Source organism: Peromyscus leucopus, chromosome 8a (genome assembly GCF_004664715.2).
Source record: "Peromyscus leucopus breed LL Stock chromosome 8a, UCI_PerLeu_2.1, whole genome shotgun sequence".
Taxonomy (NCBI): Eukaryota; Metazoa; Chordata; class Mammalia; order Rodentia; family Cricetidae; genus Peromyscus; species Peromyscus leucopus.
The window spans coordinates 45694006-45713756 of NC_051085.1; the positions used below are offsets into that span (position 1 = coordinate 45694006).

The following is a 19751-nucleotide window of genomic DNA, read 5'->3' on the forward strand; positions in this document are numbered from 1 at the left end:
TGTGTGGTATATGCAAGCTTAATATAGATTCTGCAGCTCTGGAGACTATTCGTTTTCAGGATTACAGAATTGCATTGTCTGAGTTTGTGGTGCAAATCCCGGAATAAAATTTCAAGTACGTGAGTTTTAGAGCTTGTTATTTTCGTGGGCTTTTCAGTAGTTAGTAGAAGTTGAGGCCCAGAACCAGGGCCACAGTCTGGGTATGACGTTTGGCAATGTGCTTTTCTGGACATAAGCCTATTCTCTACCTCTTGTATGTTGCCATCCTGGGAGAAAGGGTGATAAGTTGGAGTCAGTGCCACTCCTAGGAAACCCAGGCAGGTATAGCTGTGCTGATAGGTAGACCAGTAGTTCTCCTGAAGGCCACGCCTCCTCAGCATCACTTAGCGGGGAGCTTTGAATAAATATCTATGGTGTTGGGCATGGTGGTCTACCCTTGTCATCTAATATTTGGGAGGGCAAGGTGGGAGGACCTCAAATGCAAAGTTGTGTGTGGGGGCTACAGAGGGTGACCCCATTTTAAAACTTTATCACACTGCTGGACCTGTGATCTCAGCACTCGGGTGGAGGGGGGGGGCTGTTCAGAGCAAGTTCAGAGCAAGCCTGGCCTATTCAGCAAGTTCCTGGCCAGCCAGGCCTACCTAGGTAAGACCTTGGGTCTCACACAATGAAGCCAAAAATTACAAATGAATGAATTAAAAACCCCATCTGTGATGGGACTTCAGGGAGTCTGGTTCAGAATAGCGTGGTATTTAAAAGCTCCCAGATCAAAACGAGTGTAATGTTGGGGTCCACTGGCAAGGAGGGGAAGGCAGGAGTCTGAGTGTCTTAGTGGTAGTGTCCTTCATGTTCCTCATGTCCTGGAAGAGGAAGGCTGTCACCTCTGGTTGCCCTCCGCTGTGTTAGGACGTGGTGAGACAAGAGCTTCCAAAACAGATCATAAAATCTGATTGTTGTCAACATGCTATGAGACCTTTGAAAAACCAAGCTGCATTCTGAAGCCTTCAGATCTGTAATTTTGGGAGGCTGGATTGGAGTGTGTGTGTGGTGGGGAACGGTGTCTGATGTAGCTCAGGCAGGCCTCAAACTTGCTTTGTAGCTGAAGATGACTTTTGGCTTCTGACCTCCTGAGTGCGGGCATCACAGAGGTGCACTACCGTGTCTGAGTTGGCTTTCGTGGTGCTTGGGATCGAACCCGGGAAATCTGTCCAACCTAGCAGAGCACCCTTTCAATGGAGCTATGCCCCAGCCCAGCTGCTTTCTTACTGAATTTTATATACGTCTTCTGATAGACATTACCAGAAATATTTGTATTCAGATTTAAAAATAAGAACAAGTAGAAAATATGCATGTTCAAGGAAAATTGTTTTTTTCTGCTTGAACTGTTTTGTAGTAAACTCTTTTGAAGTCTGTGTGTTCAGTTGTAAACATTTCAACTCGTACCGTGTGTAACCCAGGATTCCTGTCAAAATGAAGGCAGCGGATGTCTGGTGGAGCCTCACTGCGACCTGCCCCTGGAGTTAGGCTCTGGATGTCTATGTCCATGTTCCTGCTGCATCGTTAGCTCATTCTGGGTTCCCTCTTGGCTCATGCACCTCTTAGGACCACATTACAGTTGACCTCTTGGCTGGTTTTCCATGATTTTCTATTCCAGGATGGATCTTTCCATCTGCACGTCTGCATTTTCCATTTGTTCTACTCACACTCTCGCTGGTTTCCAGACTGCCCAGTTGGTTGATGTTTCTAACCTTGGCGAGTCTTCTTTCCTTGGGCAGGAGCTACCCTCTGCTTCTTTGGAGATGGAGCGTGATTACAGTCGGTACTCATTGAACTGGAGAGCGAGGCCAGGCAGGGGGCTGTTGTTGAGGTCTTGTCTTGATTCTGATTTTCCGTCGAGGGAAGATACTCTGTTGGGAGGCAGAGGAGGTAGAACAGAAAGGGATGGAGGACCAGAATGGCTCATTTTTTCTGAGGCGTCCAATTCGTGTCTCACCTTCTCATCCATCCTGGTGTGGCCTAGCCAGCTTGAGCATTTTCATTTATAACTGCTACTTGGCTCAGGCTAAATGGTTGGATTCGAGGGCAGAACTTCAGGCCGACTGGGGCCAAGCCATCCTAAAATTGCCATGGTACCTCGCCATGTCTGAGGCTCCCAGAACACGGGGGTTGGAACAGTTGTTAGGTGTTGAGGACAGGATGGAGTCTGTGAGTCTGCCTCCTGTGTGTTCTGTTCAGAAAGCTCTATGTCTGGATTTTTAGAGCAACCTCAGTTTTAGTAGAGTTAGCCTCGCTCCTGACTCTTTGGTCTTAGTGCTAAAGCATCCACAGCTCTTACGATAGCAGGGAGCATTGTGGACCAACAGGAAACAGAGGATGCCATCTTCCTTACGGGACTCGGGTTATAGTGAGAGTCGTCTGAGGCGAATGAAGCTGTGTGCCCTGGACCTGCGTCTTTGTGAGACTTGTTGACAGTGTCCTGGGGGCAGGTGGGAACACGTGGTGTTCCGGGTGAGGTGCACACCCAGTGCCAGCCAGCGTTGTCCTGAGTGTGACTTCGCCTTTCTTGTCCTCCTTTCAGAGTGCTGAACAGATTGCTGAGCTCTGCAGGGGCTTTACCAGCGCCCACACCAACGGCATGGAAGCGACAATGGAGAGCCAGGACCCACCTTGCAGGCCTCTGGCTCGCCACCTCTCAGATGCAGACCGCCTCCGAAAAGTCATCCAGGAGCTCGTAGACACGGAGAAGTCTTACGTGAAGGTAACGGGAAGTGCTGGGCATTCCCACGCCTTTGATGGATGGTGAGGTCATGCTGGCAAAGGCCTTCAGATCACCTCTGCCGGAGACATCTGCCACTTAGGAGGCAGACATGTGCTTCTTGAGGTGGAATTGCTGCAGGGAAGGGAGAGCAGGCTGAGAGGTGAAAGAACTGAGAAAACTCAAAAAACAAAACCAACCCCCAAATTGGATCCTTGGCTCATTTTGTTGCCAAGGTAGCTTTCACTATGGAAACAGATGTTGTAGTTCACTATTTGCAGTCTGTGGGAACGGAGTCTACACTGCTTTAGCAAGAAGGGTAGAGATCACTTTGGGTTATGAGGAGCTGGGGAGCAATCTCTACCTTAGCGGCCCTCTATATAGGTCCTCAGAGTCCAGGTGGTCAGCCCGATCCATCGAGGTCCCTGGGCAGAACGTAGGCCCATGCACAGGTGTTTCAGCCATCACATGGGGTGTTCTCATACATGAATTCATTTCTTTCTCTCATCAGCTAGCCCTTACTTAGTGCTTTGGGAAATGTTTATTAGCATAGGAGATTGGAAAGACAGTATTCTCTGCTTTAAGCATTCGCTCCTGCTTTGGGTCTATTTTAAGTTTGCCTCAGTTGTCAGTGTCTGGAAGGGTATGGTGTAGGACAGTGGCTGGGAATCCAGGCCTGGTCTGCCTTGTTGTGCTTCATGGCCCTTGGAGGGTCCTCCCAGCTTCCTCGTTGGGCCCTGTGCTTGTGACTGGCTTTCCAGAAATCTTCAGTATGTGAAGTCCAGGAGTTACACATTGGCACACACATGTGGGCTATTACCCTTTCCTCTATGAAACAGACCCGGGGAGCCGGGACAGTAGCTTAGTCGGTACGGTCCTTGCCGAGCATGCCCCGAGCCCTGGGTTTGATACTGTAGAAGCGGACATGATGGTGCTTGCCTATAATCTCAACACTCCGGGGAGTAGAAGATGGCAGCCCAGGAGCTCAGTGTAGCTTCAGCTACATGGCGAGTTTGAGGCCAGGCTGGCCTACATGAGACTCTGAACACAACAATAATGACACATCTGAGCTGCTCCTTTAAGTGTGCCACTGCCATATCCCCAGGATGCTCTCAGAGGTCTTATTCCCAGCTAGCTCCAGTGCCTCTTGTATCGTTCGGTCGGTCTGTGGGGAGAGAACGAACCACTAGAGAAGTGGCCGGGGGGAGGGGGGGGAGGGAGTGACTGCCAGGGAGCTCAGGGGTTCCTAAGCGACCCAGCATATCCACAGCCTTTGCTCTGGGAGCTGGGAATGCTCCTGAGGCTCAAGAGCCATCCGACATGTTGAGCAGCATCACGGAACCTGCTGGGTCCAGGGCAGAGTTGAGAAGAGAACTCCTCCCCCTCTGTCACCAGAGTTTCCCATCTTCCCTTTGGATTGCCTTCTGCCCCGAGGGCCGTTTTCAATGCTACTTGTTAGCTCCTGAGGGATGTGGGACCGGGTAGGCAAGGAAGGACCAGCTCTTCCTTCCCCTGCAAGAACCCTGCCGTTTGTTTTCATAGGGCGGCAGCCATGGAGGCTCTTTTGTCAGCCCCAGCTCAGCGTGACCCGCTCTTGCTGTGCTGTAAGTCCTCTGAGCGAGTGGCATTAGCCTGGACAGGAGTGACGGCCTGACAAATAACCAGTACTTGGTGTGAACTCACAATTCACACCTGCTCCTACTCTCCCTTCATTTCTTTTTGTTGTTGGTGTTGTTGCTGACATGTAACACAGAAGTTCCTTGCTCGAATCTAACCCCAAATCTCCGCATGCACCTAAAAGTTTCCCACACTTGTGTGTCCCCCAGATCTGCTCCGGTGACTCACTGCTACCTGCCCTTCTCACACCCCAGACTGCTGTGGTCCAAGGGGAGGTGGGGAAACCAGGGGGGCTCTTCAGTGTGAAGCACCAGCAGTACTGCCATTCCGGGGTTTGCTCTCACAACGAGGAAGGCACTGGGGGGCCCCTCTGGGCTTCCCTCGGCTCTCTGGTTTCTAAGACTTCTTCTCCCTTGCAAAGCCAGGGAATCAGTTCCGTCAACTAGCGCTAGATGTATCACTCCCAGTTCTTCAGAATAAACGAAACCCCACAGAAGTCTTTGCTGTCACTGAATTATACACGGTGTCTGGCTTCAAGTTCTTCAATATAAACTCTAGTGGGTTACCTAAGTACTCCCACTGTTGTGGTCTCTGAGAGACTCATCCGTCCGGGAGAGACTCAAGTGTGGCTCAGATTGTAAACCTCCCTGCCGCTCACCGTTGGACTCTTGCACTGGAAGACACGGGTTGGAAACTCCGCTGGTTTCAGCCTGAAGTGGAAGAGCTTGCCCGGGTCCTGTCTCACAGCTCCACCCAGAGGCTGTCGCCATGCTCCCTGGCACCGAAGAGAAAGCCAGGCCCCTGGTGTCTAGCCACAACTGCAGCAGTAGCTAGCCGGCCCCTCTCTTCCCCTCCGGAGAAACGATGGCTTCTGTGGCAGGGAAGACAGAGCCTGCTCTGGCAGTAGGACGTTAACCTTACTCAGAGTGGGTGCTAACACTGTAGAGTGGAGATGTGAAAGCCAGGAGGTGGCAGTATGGTGGCACCAACCTTTGTGTTAGGTGAGCAATGACAACCGCTCTGAAGGTCAAGAATGTCAGCAAGACAGATGTCACCTTTCCTAATGGGAGTCTTTGGAGTTGCTGCTGCCTAGGCTGCTGGGACCAACTGGTTATTTTGGAGGTGTATGTTAAAGAGACTCTTTTCTTGGCTTTCAGGATCTGAGCTGCCTCTTTGAACTCTACTTGGAGCCGCTGCAGAATGAGACTTTCCTTACCCAGGATGAGGTAAATGGCGAGTACTTTTCTTCTGCACCCCCACACCAGTTCTCTTTTTCAGCCTTTTAGCAGAGGTCCTAGACCAGATGTGTTCTTTTTTTTAACATTACAAAACGATGCTCTTACCTACAAAGTTCATAACCAGGAGCCACAGTTAAACAAACAAAACAACAACAACAACAACAACAAACTTGCAAAAAAATTTTTTTGGAGACAAGGTCTCACTGTGTATCCTGGCTGGCCTGGAACTCACTATGTAGAAGAGGATGGCTTTGAATTTACAGAGATCTGCCAGCCTCTACCTCTCTAGTGCTAAGATTAAGGTTGTATGCCACCATGCCTTATGCAAAGAAATCATCTTTCAATTAAGTTAGTGAATTTGGGCTGAGCTGTATCCATAGCTGCCTATGACTTCATTCAGCCCATGGATTGTAGGCTGGACACAACTGTGAGTCCCAAAGAACACTGAAGCTGAAGGATCTTCAGAAAGTCTTTTTTTTTAAAAAAAAAAAAAAAAAGATTTATTTATTTATGATGTATACAGCATGTTTGCCTGCAGGCCAGAAGAGGGCACCAGATCCCATTACAGATGGTTGTGAACCACGGTGGCTGCTGGGAATTGAACTCAGGACCTCTGGTAGAGCAGTCAATGCTCTTAACCACTGAGCTATTTCTCCAGTCCCTTCAGAAAGCCTTGTATGTGACTTCCTTTAAAGCCACTGATGTGGCCTCTATCCTAGAAAGTAGCAGTGCATTGATAAAGGGAGAAGGGTGGTCTTGAGTTTTTTGTTTGTTTGTTTGTTTGGCAGGAGATATAGCCAAACGTTACTCTCCAATATATGAATTGTTAATAATAAATCACAAGAATTAGCTCCTTTCTAATGATTTCCATTTCCCCTGATGTGAATTCCAATCCACTTAAAATGTTATCTTGGAACTGTGGAATAGCCAGGAGCTGGAGCTGTGTCTCAAGGTATAGACCACACCCCTGTGAATGTGCTCTGTAAAGGACCTGCTTATACCTGCTTCTCAGGCTCACTTCTGTGGAGGTGAGGGAGTCTAGCTTGTCCTGGTTACGCCTTTTCACACCTCACCCTTCCTATAGATGGAGTCACTATTTGGGAGCTTGCCAGAGATGCTGGAGTTTCAGAAAGTGTTCCTGGAGACTCTGGAGGACGGAATCTCTGCTTCCTCGGACTTCAATGTCCTGGAAACCCCCTCCCAGTTTCGAGTAAGTATTTTGGATTTGGGTTTAAAGCAAATACAAGTGGGTAGGGTGTAAAGTTATCCCCTCAGTCTATGACGTTTGTGTATTCCATTGCCCCGCTTTCTCTGTGGGTCGGGGAAGGCGGCTTTGTGGTTTTCTCCTGGAGTGACTGCTCTTGGTGGTCAGCAGTCTGGATCACCTGATTGCTGACCACATCTGTCCTTCACTCACTTTCAAGAAAGGTACTGCAGCAACTTCTTCTGAAGCAAGAGCAGCTTCCCAGCACTGGAGTCCTTTCTTTGTGGTCCTGGGAAACTGGGCTGGAAAGTGTGGCTTTCAGATGGCCGTCAGGGAAGTTTGTCCCTTGTGAAGGAGTAAGGACCATGGCTAATGGGAAGTTCTTCCAGGGGTGAGAGGGCAGAAGGCAGGAGAAAGAGGTTTTGGGAGCATACAGTAGGCACAGTCCATCCCAAGTAATGGAGCAGGTGACTCTGAGAGTCCCTGCACCCTCTCAGACCACTGTAGTCCCACCCATCAGATACAGTGAATCTGCTGCCAGGAAACTGCTCTGCCAGGACCTTTCCCATCCATCTAAAGGTCTGCTAGGGCAATGGTCTCCACTTACAGACCGAACAGAGCAGCGCCCACACATGTCAGCAGCAAATGATCTGCTGAAGCCAGAGCACGTGGAAGATGTGTTTGATTTGACCTTCTCTCATCCCTTTTAGAAGTTGCTCTTTTCCCTTGGAGGCTCCTTCCTCTATTACGCTGACCACTTTAAACTGTACAGTGGATTCTGTGCCAACCACATTAAAGTCCAGAAGGTTCTAGAGCGAGGTGAGTTGTTAATTGCCTTTATAGTTTTTTTTTTTTAACTGTTAATAAGGGGTATGTCTATATCTATAGCAAGTGTGATTTGAATGGGCTGACCTTGAAAACGATAACAGTTAAAGGGAAACTTTTCAGAGTATTTGCTGTTAGGGGAGCCGTGGACAGGTGGGCCCCAAGCTTTGCCATGTGTCACTTTGCTGTCCCTGTCTGTAAAGACGTTATGGCCACAAGCATTGGATGACTGGAGAGGATGTATGCTGGTTTTCTCTACTCTTCTGTCAATATTCTTAGGCATGAGAAGCTACTCGAAAGTAAAACTCCACCATCCATCTCCAAGGAAGTGCCTAACTATGGCTGTTTTCCTGGTGGAACTCAGAAAAACTGCCTCCCTGAGGCTGCCTACTCTCCTACTATCATGGAGGGAGTGGAGAGGTTCCTCCTACAATTTGGGTTTCACATTTGCGCCAATGACATTTAAACCCATTTGATTTAAATGTAGAACTCTATAGTATCCCAGAAATTCCACATTTAAAAAAATGCACCGGGCGGTGGTGGCCCATGCTTTTAATCCCAGCACTCGGGAGGCAGAGCCAGGCGGATCTCTGTGAGTTCGAGGCCAGCCTGGGCTACCAAGTGAGTCCCAGGAAAGGCACAAAGCTACACAGAGAAACCCTGTCTCGAAAAACCAAAAAAAAAAAAAATGCATGTTGGAGTGCTTCAAATGACAGTAAGCTAGCCAAAACCTATCTTCTTGGTCACTTTCAACAAAAGGACTGAGCACATTTGCATGTCCTTTCACAACCCCCCTTTTAATGGATGATCTAACTTAGGTTGTTTCCCTGGTGGAACTGGGAAAAACTTTGCCTCCTCTCCTGTCATGGAGGGGGTGAGGCTACAGCAAGAGATGAGAGGTAATCTCACCACCTGCATAGTCTGGTGATCAGTGACCTCTCCTAAGTGCTACAGATTTTCCCCTTGAGATATAACCTAAATAAGGGCACTTCTGCAAACTGGTTGGACCCCAAACGGCTGGTCTGTCAATGGCAACCAGTGGAGCCCAGTGTGAGGGCTGGCCTGTCCACCCGCCCTGTCATATGCACCCGTATTTCTGTGTGTGGCCTTTAAAACACGGACACTGCACGGAGGCAGTTCTTGCTAAGGGTTCCACACCTGGAGGAACACAATGCAACCCTGGCGTCAGGTCTAGTCTGCTTGGAGCTGTGGGGTGAAGGCAGGTTGGCTTCCGAGGTAGAGAGATACTACTTTTCAAGAGTGTGGAGAATAAGACCAGCCAGTGCTAGGGCAGGAGAGGAGATGCTTTTCCAGGTGGATCTTTGCAATGAATCGTTGGAAGCTCATCTTTAGGCCACGCCACACCACCCAGAACAGTCCGTGATGGGTGTGCACAGGTGCATTGTGACTCCACAGTCCTCTCTAGAGTGAGGACTGCATCCTCTACCATCCTCGCAACCTTCCTTCACTTGCAGGCCTTGTGAGAGATGAGACAGCGACACCTGCTAATAACCGGGTACTCGACCCGTGAATGCACTTGGGTTTTTATCACTGAACGATGTAAGGACTGAAGGAATAATGTAAAACTGTGCTGGACGATAACATAATAGTTGAGTTCATCCCACTGTGCTCTCCTAAGGATCTTTTATCAATTGCTTGCAGCTAAAACCGATAAGGCCTTCAAGGCTTTTCTGGATGCCCGGAATCCCACCAAGCAGCATTCCTCTACGCTCGAGTCTTACCTCATCAAGCCTGTTCAGAGAGTGCTCAAGTACCCCCTGCTCCTCAAGGAGCTCGTGTCCCTGACGGACCATGAGAGTGAGGAACACTATCACCTGACAGGTAAGGCAGGAAGGAGGCTGCTTGTACTCACCAGCTGGCCAAGGGGGCTTGCCCGGGGCCGACAGCTCTTCCCTGTGACTCCTCAGCGCCGTGACTGCCCAGCTTAGTTACAGAGTCCATGTAGGAAAACAGCCCCATATAGCTGCCATCCTTTAGGGGGCTGCTCACCATGCTTTGGGGATTTTAAAATTAGAGACAGGATCTCATTGTGTGGCTCTGGCTGGCCTGAAACTCACAGACAGACGCCTCCTGAGTGCTGGGACCAAAGGTGTGCATCGCTATGCCTGGCTTAAAGGTGATCTCACAATGAGAATTGTTCTTCCTGAGTTGATCAAGAAGGGTAATTTGATTTAAAATTTTAAAACAGTGTCATTGAGGCCTAGTAAGTTGAAGTCACTTGGCTGGCGAACAGTGTTGAAAGAACGCCCCATTGGGCCTCTCCTGTACTTTTCCATGCCCTTGGCTGTGCTGAAGCTCGTGGGATGGGGTGCCACCTTGTGGAGAGCTCTGCGCTCTGCTGAATCTGAGAACAAAGTATAGAACGCACCGAGATTTTGCCAAAATCATTTGTCCCTCATCTACCCTTGCCCAAGTTACAAACAAACGGCATGTATAACCGCAAACACCTGAATTTGTGGTTGACATCGGTAGGTGGTTTTGTTTTGTTTTCTTGCACTGGGGAGCCAGTGAGTGAGGCACGTGTTAGCACTGAGCTCCACTGCCCTCTCACGCTGCTGTAAATGAACAATTCTGCTGGACTCCTAATGTGCCAGCTAGTTCTAGAGATACTGACTTCAAGAGCAGCTCCCCTGAGGCTGGACAGTGTTGGGTTGGCTTCTGGTTCCACTACCCAGTTTTCTCCAGAACTCTGATGAAGCTTCACCTGTTACTGTAGTAGGATATTGGTTGCAGTCAGTGCTCTTTGGGGCACAGAAAGCACTGTCAGGGTATCTGGCTGGACTAAGGTTAGCTTTATTAATGGCACTTCTCAGAGTCTCCTCATTTCGGAGAGAATTTGAGGTGGATGATAAGCTGACTGCCCTTGACTGTGACACCTAGATTTAAATAGGCTGTTGTGAGCTGTACCTCCATCATGCTATTAGCTGAGAGCTGGACTCCCAGGATGGGATTTGGTGGGATTTAGAATGAGCAGGCACACCTTCCTATCTTTCAGAAGCACTAAAGGCCATGGAGAAAGTGGCCACCCACATCAACGAGATGCAGAAGATCTATGAGGATTACGGGACGGTGTTTGACCAGCTCGTGGCAGAGCAGAGCGGCACGGAGAAGGAGGTCTGTGGGGGTCTCATGCTGGGGTGCATGAGCTTAGGGACCGTCCAGAGCAGCTACTTGGTTAGACTTTCCTGGGGGGGACAAAGCCTTTTTTTGATATTAATATATAAAATAATTACATAGTTTATATAGAAATGGTTTGGAAAGGTATTAAAAACTGGTCTAAAACATAACTGTGCCATGTTAGCATTGTACAGAGGCTATGGAAGTATCGCTGAGCTGGTGTCTCTCCAACTCCTTTCTTTCCTATGAAGGTGAAGTCATAGTTCCAGAAACTAGAGCACGGGGAAGGCTGGGCTGGAAGAATGAGGAAGGGGCCCAGCATGGGATAAAATATAGGGCTTGTTCCCTTCAGGTTACCTTTCTGCGTCAGCATCAGATACAAGTGATCACCTGCTTATAGTCCCAGTGATTGCTGACATTCGGTGTATTTTTCATTTTTGTCTGATTGCTAACCTTAGAACACTGAGCTTGGAGAGCACATGTAAGAAACGGCAGTGTGAGCAGAAAGTGACAGGGACTGAAAAGGGGCACAGCTTTTTTTTTATTTACATAGGTCGATTTCAATGTTACTATTTTATCTTTAGCAGCCTGATGTAGTTTAGTGACCTGAAGTAAACACTCATAGAAAGCCCTTAAAATTCAGTGGTTCTCACCTTTCCTAATACAGTGCCCCACGTCGTGGTGATTGTTACTTTTATAAATTGTAATATAAATATCTGATATGTGGCCCCCGTAAATGGGTCATTTGACCCCCAAAGGGGTGGTGACCCACAGATTGAGACCTACTGCCTTAGATGACCACGGCCGCTGCTGCGGCACAATTGTCACCTATGTAAGTGTGCACTAGATCTAAACGGGGAGGTGGAGGTGCACACCTTTAATCCCAGCACTCAGGAGGCAGAGCCAGGCGGATCTCGGTGAGCTCGAGGCCAGCCTGGGCTACACAGAGAAACTCTTGTCTCAAAAAAATCTAAGTAAATACTTTACAGTTAAACACCAGCACCTCCTATTATTTACCAGGACTAGGCACAATTAAAGCCTGTCTGGGTTACAGGGTAAGTTCAAGGTCAGCCTAGGCCATTTGGAGAGACCAGGGAGGTAGCTCAGTGGTAAGGGGCTAGCCCAGCAGGCAGGAGGGCCCAGACCTATTACTAAGAGGGTGCAGCCTGATGCTTGGCTCATATTTCTAGGACTTGCGCCACTTCATGCCGCGCTGACGGGGACCATACAGACACAGCGGTTCCTGTGGACATGTTAGCAATGACCACATGGATGCAATTCTGTGTCTAACATGAAACAGCTCACCCCTGAGACTTTTCACATCTTTGTTTCCTGTCTCCACAATGTAGGTGACAGAGCTGTCCATGGGGGAACTTCTGATGCATTCCACGGTTTCCTGGCTGAATCCGTTCCTCTCTTTAGGAAAAGTCAGGAAGGACATTGAACTCACAGTATTTGGTTGGTACTCCGGTTCAGAAGCGTTAGCCGTAACAAAAAGCTTGACTAACATTGCCACTCTTGCTGACTCCTGGTTTTGGGGAGCTGGGAAAAGGCTGCAGTGGCTGGGACCCAACACAGCCTGCTAGGGGGAAGCACCTCATGAGGCTGCTTGAAAACCTGCTGCCTGAACAGTGCTACGTTTCAAAACCGCCTCCTTCTCACCCAGAATTGGGAGAGCAAGTTACAGTGTGTTCTCACTGAGACCTGGATGCCATGGCCTCAGCTGTTAATCAAACAATGGCGAAACAGACGCAGGACCTGCTTTCCTAAGCAGGCACTTCTGCATGGTTCACACGAAACAGGGCAGAGGAGCATGTGTTAATGCAGCGGGATTCCAGTCCTGGGTTTGAAGCGCTTTGTTCTCATGAAGGGCCCAGCTCGGGGTTAACCTTAGAAGAGTTTGCAGAAAACATCAAGACCTTTCTTTCTCTTTTACTTTCAGTTTTTAAGAGAGCTGTCATATTGGTTTATAAAGAAAACTGCAAACTGAAAAAGAAACCGGTAAGAAAAAGGACTTTTAATTAGAGCTGTCTTTTCATGGCTTTCTCCTGCCTTGTACTGGAAAGCTCTCTAAGAATCATGGCCTCACCATCCAACAGTATTAACCCATCTGTCTGCCTAAAATTTCATAAACTCTATTTTCCGGTTTTTATAATAAAAACATCATGCCCCCAAATTCCCAGCGTCTACAGACCTCTATGTCTATTCTAGTTTGTACAGTTAAGAATAGGCATTAGGAATGGACTCTATGGCGCCTCATAAACTTGACACATTCAGTTCTCACTGGTCTTTATGTACGTATCTGCCCCCAAACCAAAATATTCATGACAAAATTAGGACCAGGAAAACAGTTAGCTTTATATCCTCTTTATAACTTGGATCTATTACCTGCATTTACTCCTTCCTCATCCCCTCATATTTAGCCTTTCCTGTTCTCTTTTCCTCATATTATATCCAAATGTACTACACACACACACACACACACACAAACACACACACTACTGGCTAGAATTTGTATATATGAACAAGAACATGCAGTTTTTTTTCTGAGATTGAGTTAATTAATATTAACTCAATTAACCTCATTAATATTCACATTCTAATTCCACCCATATTCATTGTAAATTAACACTTTTCTTGAGAGCTGAGTTGTATCCACACACATAGACCAATTTTCATTACCCATTTATCTTTTGATGGACAACTAGGTTGCTTCCAGTTCTTTGCTATAGTGAATAAAACAGCAATAAACATGGGAGTACAAACATTTCTAAGGCAGGCTATGGAATTCTCTGCACATATGCAGAAGTGGAATAGCTGCCCATGTGTCTTAAAAGATTAAGACATACCTAAGTAGAGGCCCAAACAGAAAACTTTTATTCCCTGAAAATAGTACATGTGGTTCCATAGAGACAGGGGTCTGTAAAGCTTTGGCTTTAAAGTAATTTTTGCCTTGATTCAAAAAACAGACAAAAAGCTAAGACCCGAAGAAAAACTCCAAAGCACTCCATCCAAGCCTAGCCACAGACACCATAAGCCACCGGCAGGAACTGGAGACTGCAGGAAGACGTGGCTGCCATCTTTGTGTCCCAGGAACTCACTGTGGCCCAGTCCCGGTCCTGGGAGGTCTTTGAGAGCTGGGTTCACTTGGTTTACATGCATCTTAGACACCCACAAGAGTCCTGCATACAGGTCAAGATCCCTCTGTTCACTGCACATGCGACTTTAACCCCTTCCTGGTGCTCTCTCATTTTACAGCCCTCAAATTCCCGGCCTGCCCACAACTCTGCTGACTTGGACCCCTTTAAGTTCCGATGGTTAATCCCCATATCTGCGCTCCAAGTGAGACTGGGGAACACAGCAGGTAACCACTTGGGGGAATGCAAGCAAGAGACATTTTCATGTGTGTTTCATTCACATGGCATGAAAACGCAGGAGACGTGTATGGGTATCAGTCCGTGGTACCGGGGCAGCACAGTGCATGTACACAGAGCATGTGATGTCTGTTCACTTAGCTGTGGTCAGGGAGCAGAGTCCCAGGGAGGGGTGAGGGCATTAGGAACTGAGAGCACACCTTCTCCCTAGATCCCACTCTTAACAGGTTCCACCCCTTCCCCCAGCAGGACCACAGGTTAACCAAGTCTTAAAGTGCATGGGCCTTTGGGGACATTCCCAAGCCACTGTGCCCGAGAATAATTTTTACATGTATTTAACTTTCTAGGAAAAAATAATGAGAACAAGGTTGTTGAGACATTTCTCTACAGTCTTTTGGAAGAAAACAAGTGGCATCGGATGGCCTTTTTCTGCCCAATGCCTCTGCATTTTCTTCAACCCTGCAGTCAACAACTGTCAACATTTCCCTTTTTGCTGTATGCTTTGATACCCTAAAATTAGACAAAGATCCAAAAAAATACGAACTTAAACATAGTAGAAAATTCCTTAATATTAAGAGTACCGCAAATAAAGAAAAAACCAACACACTTTACCCTGAACAATGTTCCAAGGATCTTCTAGAGTAACTAATTCTTCCATAACTGGTAGCACGAGCCTTTGGGAACAAAGGGCCAATGGGCTTAGGGGTTTTGTCAGAGGGGCTTATGTTTCTAACGGGGGGAGGGGGTTCTGTCACCCCGAGTTCCTGAGCAAATCCTCCTGTCTGTTCCAAGGATAGGGCTAACATCTCAAGAGGGGGAAGGAATTGGAACTGGGTAGCTAGGGCAAGACGCCTGCCACAAACTCAAGGCCAGCGTGGGCTACACAGTGAGATCCTGCCACACGCACAGCAAAAAAAGCAAAACAAAGCCTAAAACTACCAACCACCAAAGAGGGGTGGAGAATTCCATCTCAATTTTCTGTAGCTCTTGGTTAATACCCAAGAATGAGCTGTGGAAGAAAAGAGACAGAACTGAGGGGTGTTTACACCGTGGGTATCCCAGGTATTCTCAACCATAGCATTTTGGCAAAGTTGTGGACTCTGGTTTCCGTTGCCTTTACCCAGGGACTGAAAACAACTCCCTATGGGAGCTGATTCACACGAAGTCAGAAGTGGAAGGACGGCCGGAAACCATCTTCCAGCTGTGCTGCAGGTACCTGCCTTTTCAAGCGGCTCTGAGACTTCATGTGCCCTCTTGAAAGGGGGTCTAGGGGCTGGAGAGATGGCTCAGTGGTTAGCATTATTTGCTGCCCTCCCATAGCTCTCCATGTTGGGTCACTTATAACCACCTGCAAATCTCACTCCATGGGATCTGACCACTTCTGATCTCTTCAGCGCCTGCCAGCACCACACTTACCACATGTGGGATACACACAGACACACACACAAGAGAATCTTTAAAGTGTGTGTGTGTGTGTGTGTGTGTGTGTGTGATATATCGTTAGTGCCCTCCTGAAGTGTGGTACTAGGGCACAACTTCTGCCTAAAAGGAGCAACTGTGGATCCAGGAGAATATATTGATCGGCTGTAGAATGATCGAGTCTCACCTCCTTTGAGTCAGAAAAGCCAGGCACACAGTGGTGGGGCAGCTTGCTAGCTTCTGAGGTGCGAGGGAGAGCTGGCTAAGACTGTGTTCCTCAGGAAGGCCCACAATGAAGCAGAACGGACAGTGCATGCTGCCTTTTCTTTTTTTCTCCTTCCCCAGTGACAGCGAGAGCAAAACTAGCATTGTTAAGGTGATTCGTTCTATTCTGAGAGAGAACTTCAGGCGCCACATAAAGTGCGAGTTACCGCTGGAGAAGACGTGTAAGGATCGTCTGGTACCTCTTAAGAACCGAGTTCCTGTTTCGGCCAAATTAGGTGAGAATTCCATTAGCTCTGTTTTAAAGGTGAAAACATGAGGTTGTAATACAGTTATGAGAACCATGCCCCTGCTCCCGTCATCCTTTCATTAAATACACCTACCTCCAGCCCCACATCCCTTCTCCTATCAGTGGCCATCTTGTTTCTTCCTCTGAGATGAACAGGAGTTGGTGGGGGGCTTGGCTTTGCCAGGCCTCCAGGTCCAAACTTAATTCCGATCACAAGACTGAGTGAGGTCATTCCCCTGCGATCATTGCCAGCAGGTCGTCAGCCAGAACATCATTGCTGTTGTTCATCTTTTCACCTACTTTACAAATTTAATGTTTTCTTCCTTCTTCTAAAATGTAAATTGCTTCCTGGTGGTGCTAAGGATGGAACCCAGGACCTTTTTCTCAACACTAGGCTGGCACTCTACCACCGAGCTACATTCCGGAGATCTCTGCTCTTGTTTGTAATCTTACAGGGCACACATTTTCTCCCTCCCACTCCCCTATTGGATCTCTCTAGATCTTTTTTCTGTTCTGTTGTCAAAATCGTCTATGGTCATCAAAGACTAATATGGCGCTAATGGATTATAGGACCATTCAAACTAAGAATTCTCTTTGAACAGAAGCAATCTCCCCCCCCCCACACTCACTCTCACACACATGATTAAATGTGAACAATGTTAATTCTCTTAAAGTTGGTTATAAAATTCAGCAATGCTTAAGAGAACATTTTGGAGCATCTAGGGAAATAAACAGGGAAGCTAAGCATAGAGATATGGTATATTTTCTGATTATAAGATACTGTAGTAAAAGAATATAACAAATTTTTATTAGTGATTAACTATTCAATTGACTCATTAGCAAAGTAGCAATTCGAGCCCTTATGATAGTTGGTACTTCATTATTCTATCCATATGGGCGAAGTTCTGGGAATCTTAAAAGTTTCAGGTATGCCTGGGAGTGTCGCTCAGTGGGCATAGTGTTTGCCTGGCATTCAGCAAACTCTTGATCTCTTGGCCACCAGAGACCCAACAACAAAAGCCCTAGAGACATGAGTCAATTCATTGTTTGACATAACTACCCGGGTTGGCCACCTAAATGCCCAGATGACTGAATTCACATAAAATCTTCACGAGTATCAGAACCCCCAAGGCCCTAACCCTACACTGTTGAATCTGTTTCTGTGCCATACGGAGAAACGTGCTTTTCTCTGTAGCTTCCTCCAGGTCTCTGAAGGTCCTCAGGACATCCTCCAGCAGCGAGTGGCCCAGTGAGCCCAGCAAGGGCAACTCACTGGACTCGGATGAGTGTAGCCTGAGCAGTGGCACCCAGAGCAGCGGCTGCCCAGTCGCTGAGAACAGGCAAGACTGCAAGAGCACCGTGCCGGAGAGAGACCCTCCGGAGAGCCTGGCGGAGTTTCCAGACGGTCTCATCAAAGAAAGCGACATTCTGAGTGATGACGACGAGGACTTCCACCAGCCTCTGAAACAGGGCAGCCCGACTAAGGACATCGAGCTTCAGTTTCAGAGACTGAGGATCTCTGAGGAACCCGACATGCAGCAGCCTACCACAGGGCCAGGCGAGCAGCCCCGGCTGGTCAGGGGTCACTTCTGCCCCATTAAACGAAAAGCCAACAGCACCAAGAGGGGCAGAGGAACTCTGCTCAAGACGCAGACTCGCCACCAGTCCCTTGACAGCCACCCTGAGACTGCCAGCCTCGATCTCAACTTGGTTCTGGAGCGTGAATTCAGTGTCCAGAGTTTAACTTCCGTCGTTAACGAGGAGTGTTTTTATGAAGCACAGAGCCATGGCAAATCATAGGACCTGTGTGGAGGGTGACAATGCTCGTTAGGATTTAAACTGTGGGAGAACAAACTGCGGGAAACCATCTGTGTTTGGGTTTTATGCAGTATATATTTTCCCACAACACTCGTTGTAAAGATTTAAGTTATTTTAATTTATTGTGGATCAGGAAACTAGAGATTAAGTTGGTTAGAATCTGTAAATTACTTAGCTTATATCCCTTTTGAGCAGGAATCAAATGATGTAGTCTTGTAATAAAGCTGAATTCTAATTATTTTAAGTTATGTGGGAAAAGTAAGATTGGGAAAGTTGTGATTAATAGCTTTTAAAAGGGTCCCTTCTTCAATCCTCTGGGCATTTTCTTTGAGCTGTTAGTTTTTTGCTTTATTTAAAGCATATCTAAGTTATTTTCATGTGGTTTTAGGGGCACAATGTGCAGATATTTCATTTTTGCAGGTTGTAATAAATGCTGTTTATACTAAACATGTCGTATCTATGCAGTGTATATATATACATATTAAAGGAAAGCTTGGACTGTATCTACTGGATATTTATTTTCTTAAGTAAGAATGGCAGGTAGGTCACTGGCGTCTGTCTTTACAGAGTGAAGGAGAAGTAAGCACATGCATAGAGGACCCGCACTGTGGGTGTGGAGCCCTAAGCGCGGCCGTCAGGACTCACAGCTTCCCATGCCATCTTCTTTCTCCTGGCCCTTTCTCCTCTTCCGCTTGAGCTCGTCTCTGAAGTTATAAGTAAAGAGCTGTGGGTCTTCATCACACATTCTTCTGTATACATCACACAGGCTCTTAAAATGCATGAGTGAGAGGTGGGTAGGCCGGAGAGTCGGGTCGACGTCTGCCAACTCTAACAGTCTTCCAGTGCTTTCGAGGCGCTGAGCTTCAGGGAATAACATTCTGAAAGGAAAGTGTGGGGGGGAGTGGGCTTTACTTACATCACTCGAGAAACATCTTTGTATAAACTTCAAAAGGACACACTGATAGATGCCTGAGCCTGTTGGGTACCCAAAGACTCTGGACTCACTGGAGGCAAGTCTAAGCTAAGATTTGCAACGTGTATCCACAAAGGGAAAACTATCTCTCCAAGCTAAAACAAATGGAAAAGTTTTATATCTTATTTGATAAATTTCAATTTGGTTTTGATTCTCTATATCCTGGATGTATTTAAAGTCTTCAAAGCCCCTTACTCCACGAGTGACTGGTTTTGCAAAGTGCTAAGTTGTCTGTTAATCATCTTTAAAACTCAAAGTGTGCATTGTAAATTTCATTTAAAGAGTGAACTTAGATGCCTCAAACTTGCAGACGTGTGCCTGGACCTTGACCATGGAGCTCATCCAAAGGCCTTGGCCGAGGCCATGGTCAGAGAAGGATGAAGTCTCCTTCTAGGCTGATGATGACACACTTCTCCACCTTTAAGGTGAGGTGACTTAGATCAGTTCTAGGATAAAGAGGGTCTGGCAATTTTTTTTTTTAACACCTGGGACCACATTGTAGTATGGTGTGACTGAAAGATACCAACAATCATCCTTTAAAGTCAATTTTGGTGTTTGGTCCATGTCTGTATAGAGGAAGGTGGACTGAAATGAATAGGGCCCATTACTTAGTTGGGGGGTGGCGTGTTGCTTTGGAAACAGTAGGACTAGGCTCGGCCAATTAACTCCAGGGTTTTCAAAAGTAAGATGTACTTCTTGTGATTCTCACCACCTTGAATTAGAGCTACTATGTACAGATGTAGGAGTTATACTTACAAATGGCAGGCTAAGAGTCAACGCTCATAATAAAACATCCTTAAAGAGGGTTTCACAAGCTTGCACTAGTTTCAGGACACACCTGAAATCATTTCGCGCACTAACCCACACTTCCTACATCCC

The 19751-nt window shown here is 47.3% G+C and overlaps 2 protein-coding genes across 7 annotated transcripts in view; one reads left to right on the plus strand and one right to left on the minus strand.

The window, feature by feature from the left end:
- The window catches only part of Tiam2 (TIAM Rac1 associated GEF 2), a 213185-nt gene extending 194783 nt beyond the window's left edge, over positions 1-18402 (plus strand). For 5 of the 6 annotated variants that reach the window (XM_028854064.2, XM_028854065.2, XM_028854067.2 and 2 more), the window contains 12 exons: positions 2579-2758; positions 5530-5598; positions 6695-6820; positions 7525-7633; positions 9302-9481; positions 10656-10774; positions 12127-12235; positions 12720-12778; positions 14036-14141; positions 15276-15363; positions 15916-16070; positions 17277-18402. In XM_028854064.2, coding sequence (XP_028709897.1) covers positions 2579-2758; positions 5530-5598; positions 6695-6820; positions 7525-7633; positions 9302-9481; positions 10656-10774; positions 12127-12235; positions 12720-12778; positions 14036-14141; positions 15276-15363; positions 15916-16070; positions 17277-17881 — 1905 coding nt within the window. In that variant the 3' untranslated portion in view covers positions 17882-18402. The remainder of the gene's footprint in view (positions 1-2578; positions 2759-5529; positions 5599-6694; positions 6821-7524; positions 7634-9301; positions 9482-10655; positions 10775-12126; positions 12236-12719; positions 12779-14035; positions 14142-15275; positions 15364-15915; positions 16071-17276) is intronic. The other variant, XM_028854061.2, reaches the window with a different exon arrangement.
- Positions 18399-19751, minus strand: part of Tfb1m (transcription factor B1, mitochondrial) — a 39052-nt gene continuing 37699 nt past the window's right edge. The window contains exon 7 of the mRNA XM_028854069.2: positions 18399-18777. Coding sequence (XP_028709902.1) covers positions 18534-18777 — 244 coding nt within the window. The 3' untranslated portion in view covers positions 18399-18533. The remainder of the gene's footprint in view (positions 18778-19751) is intronic.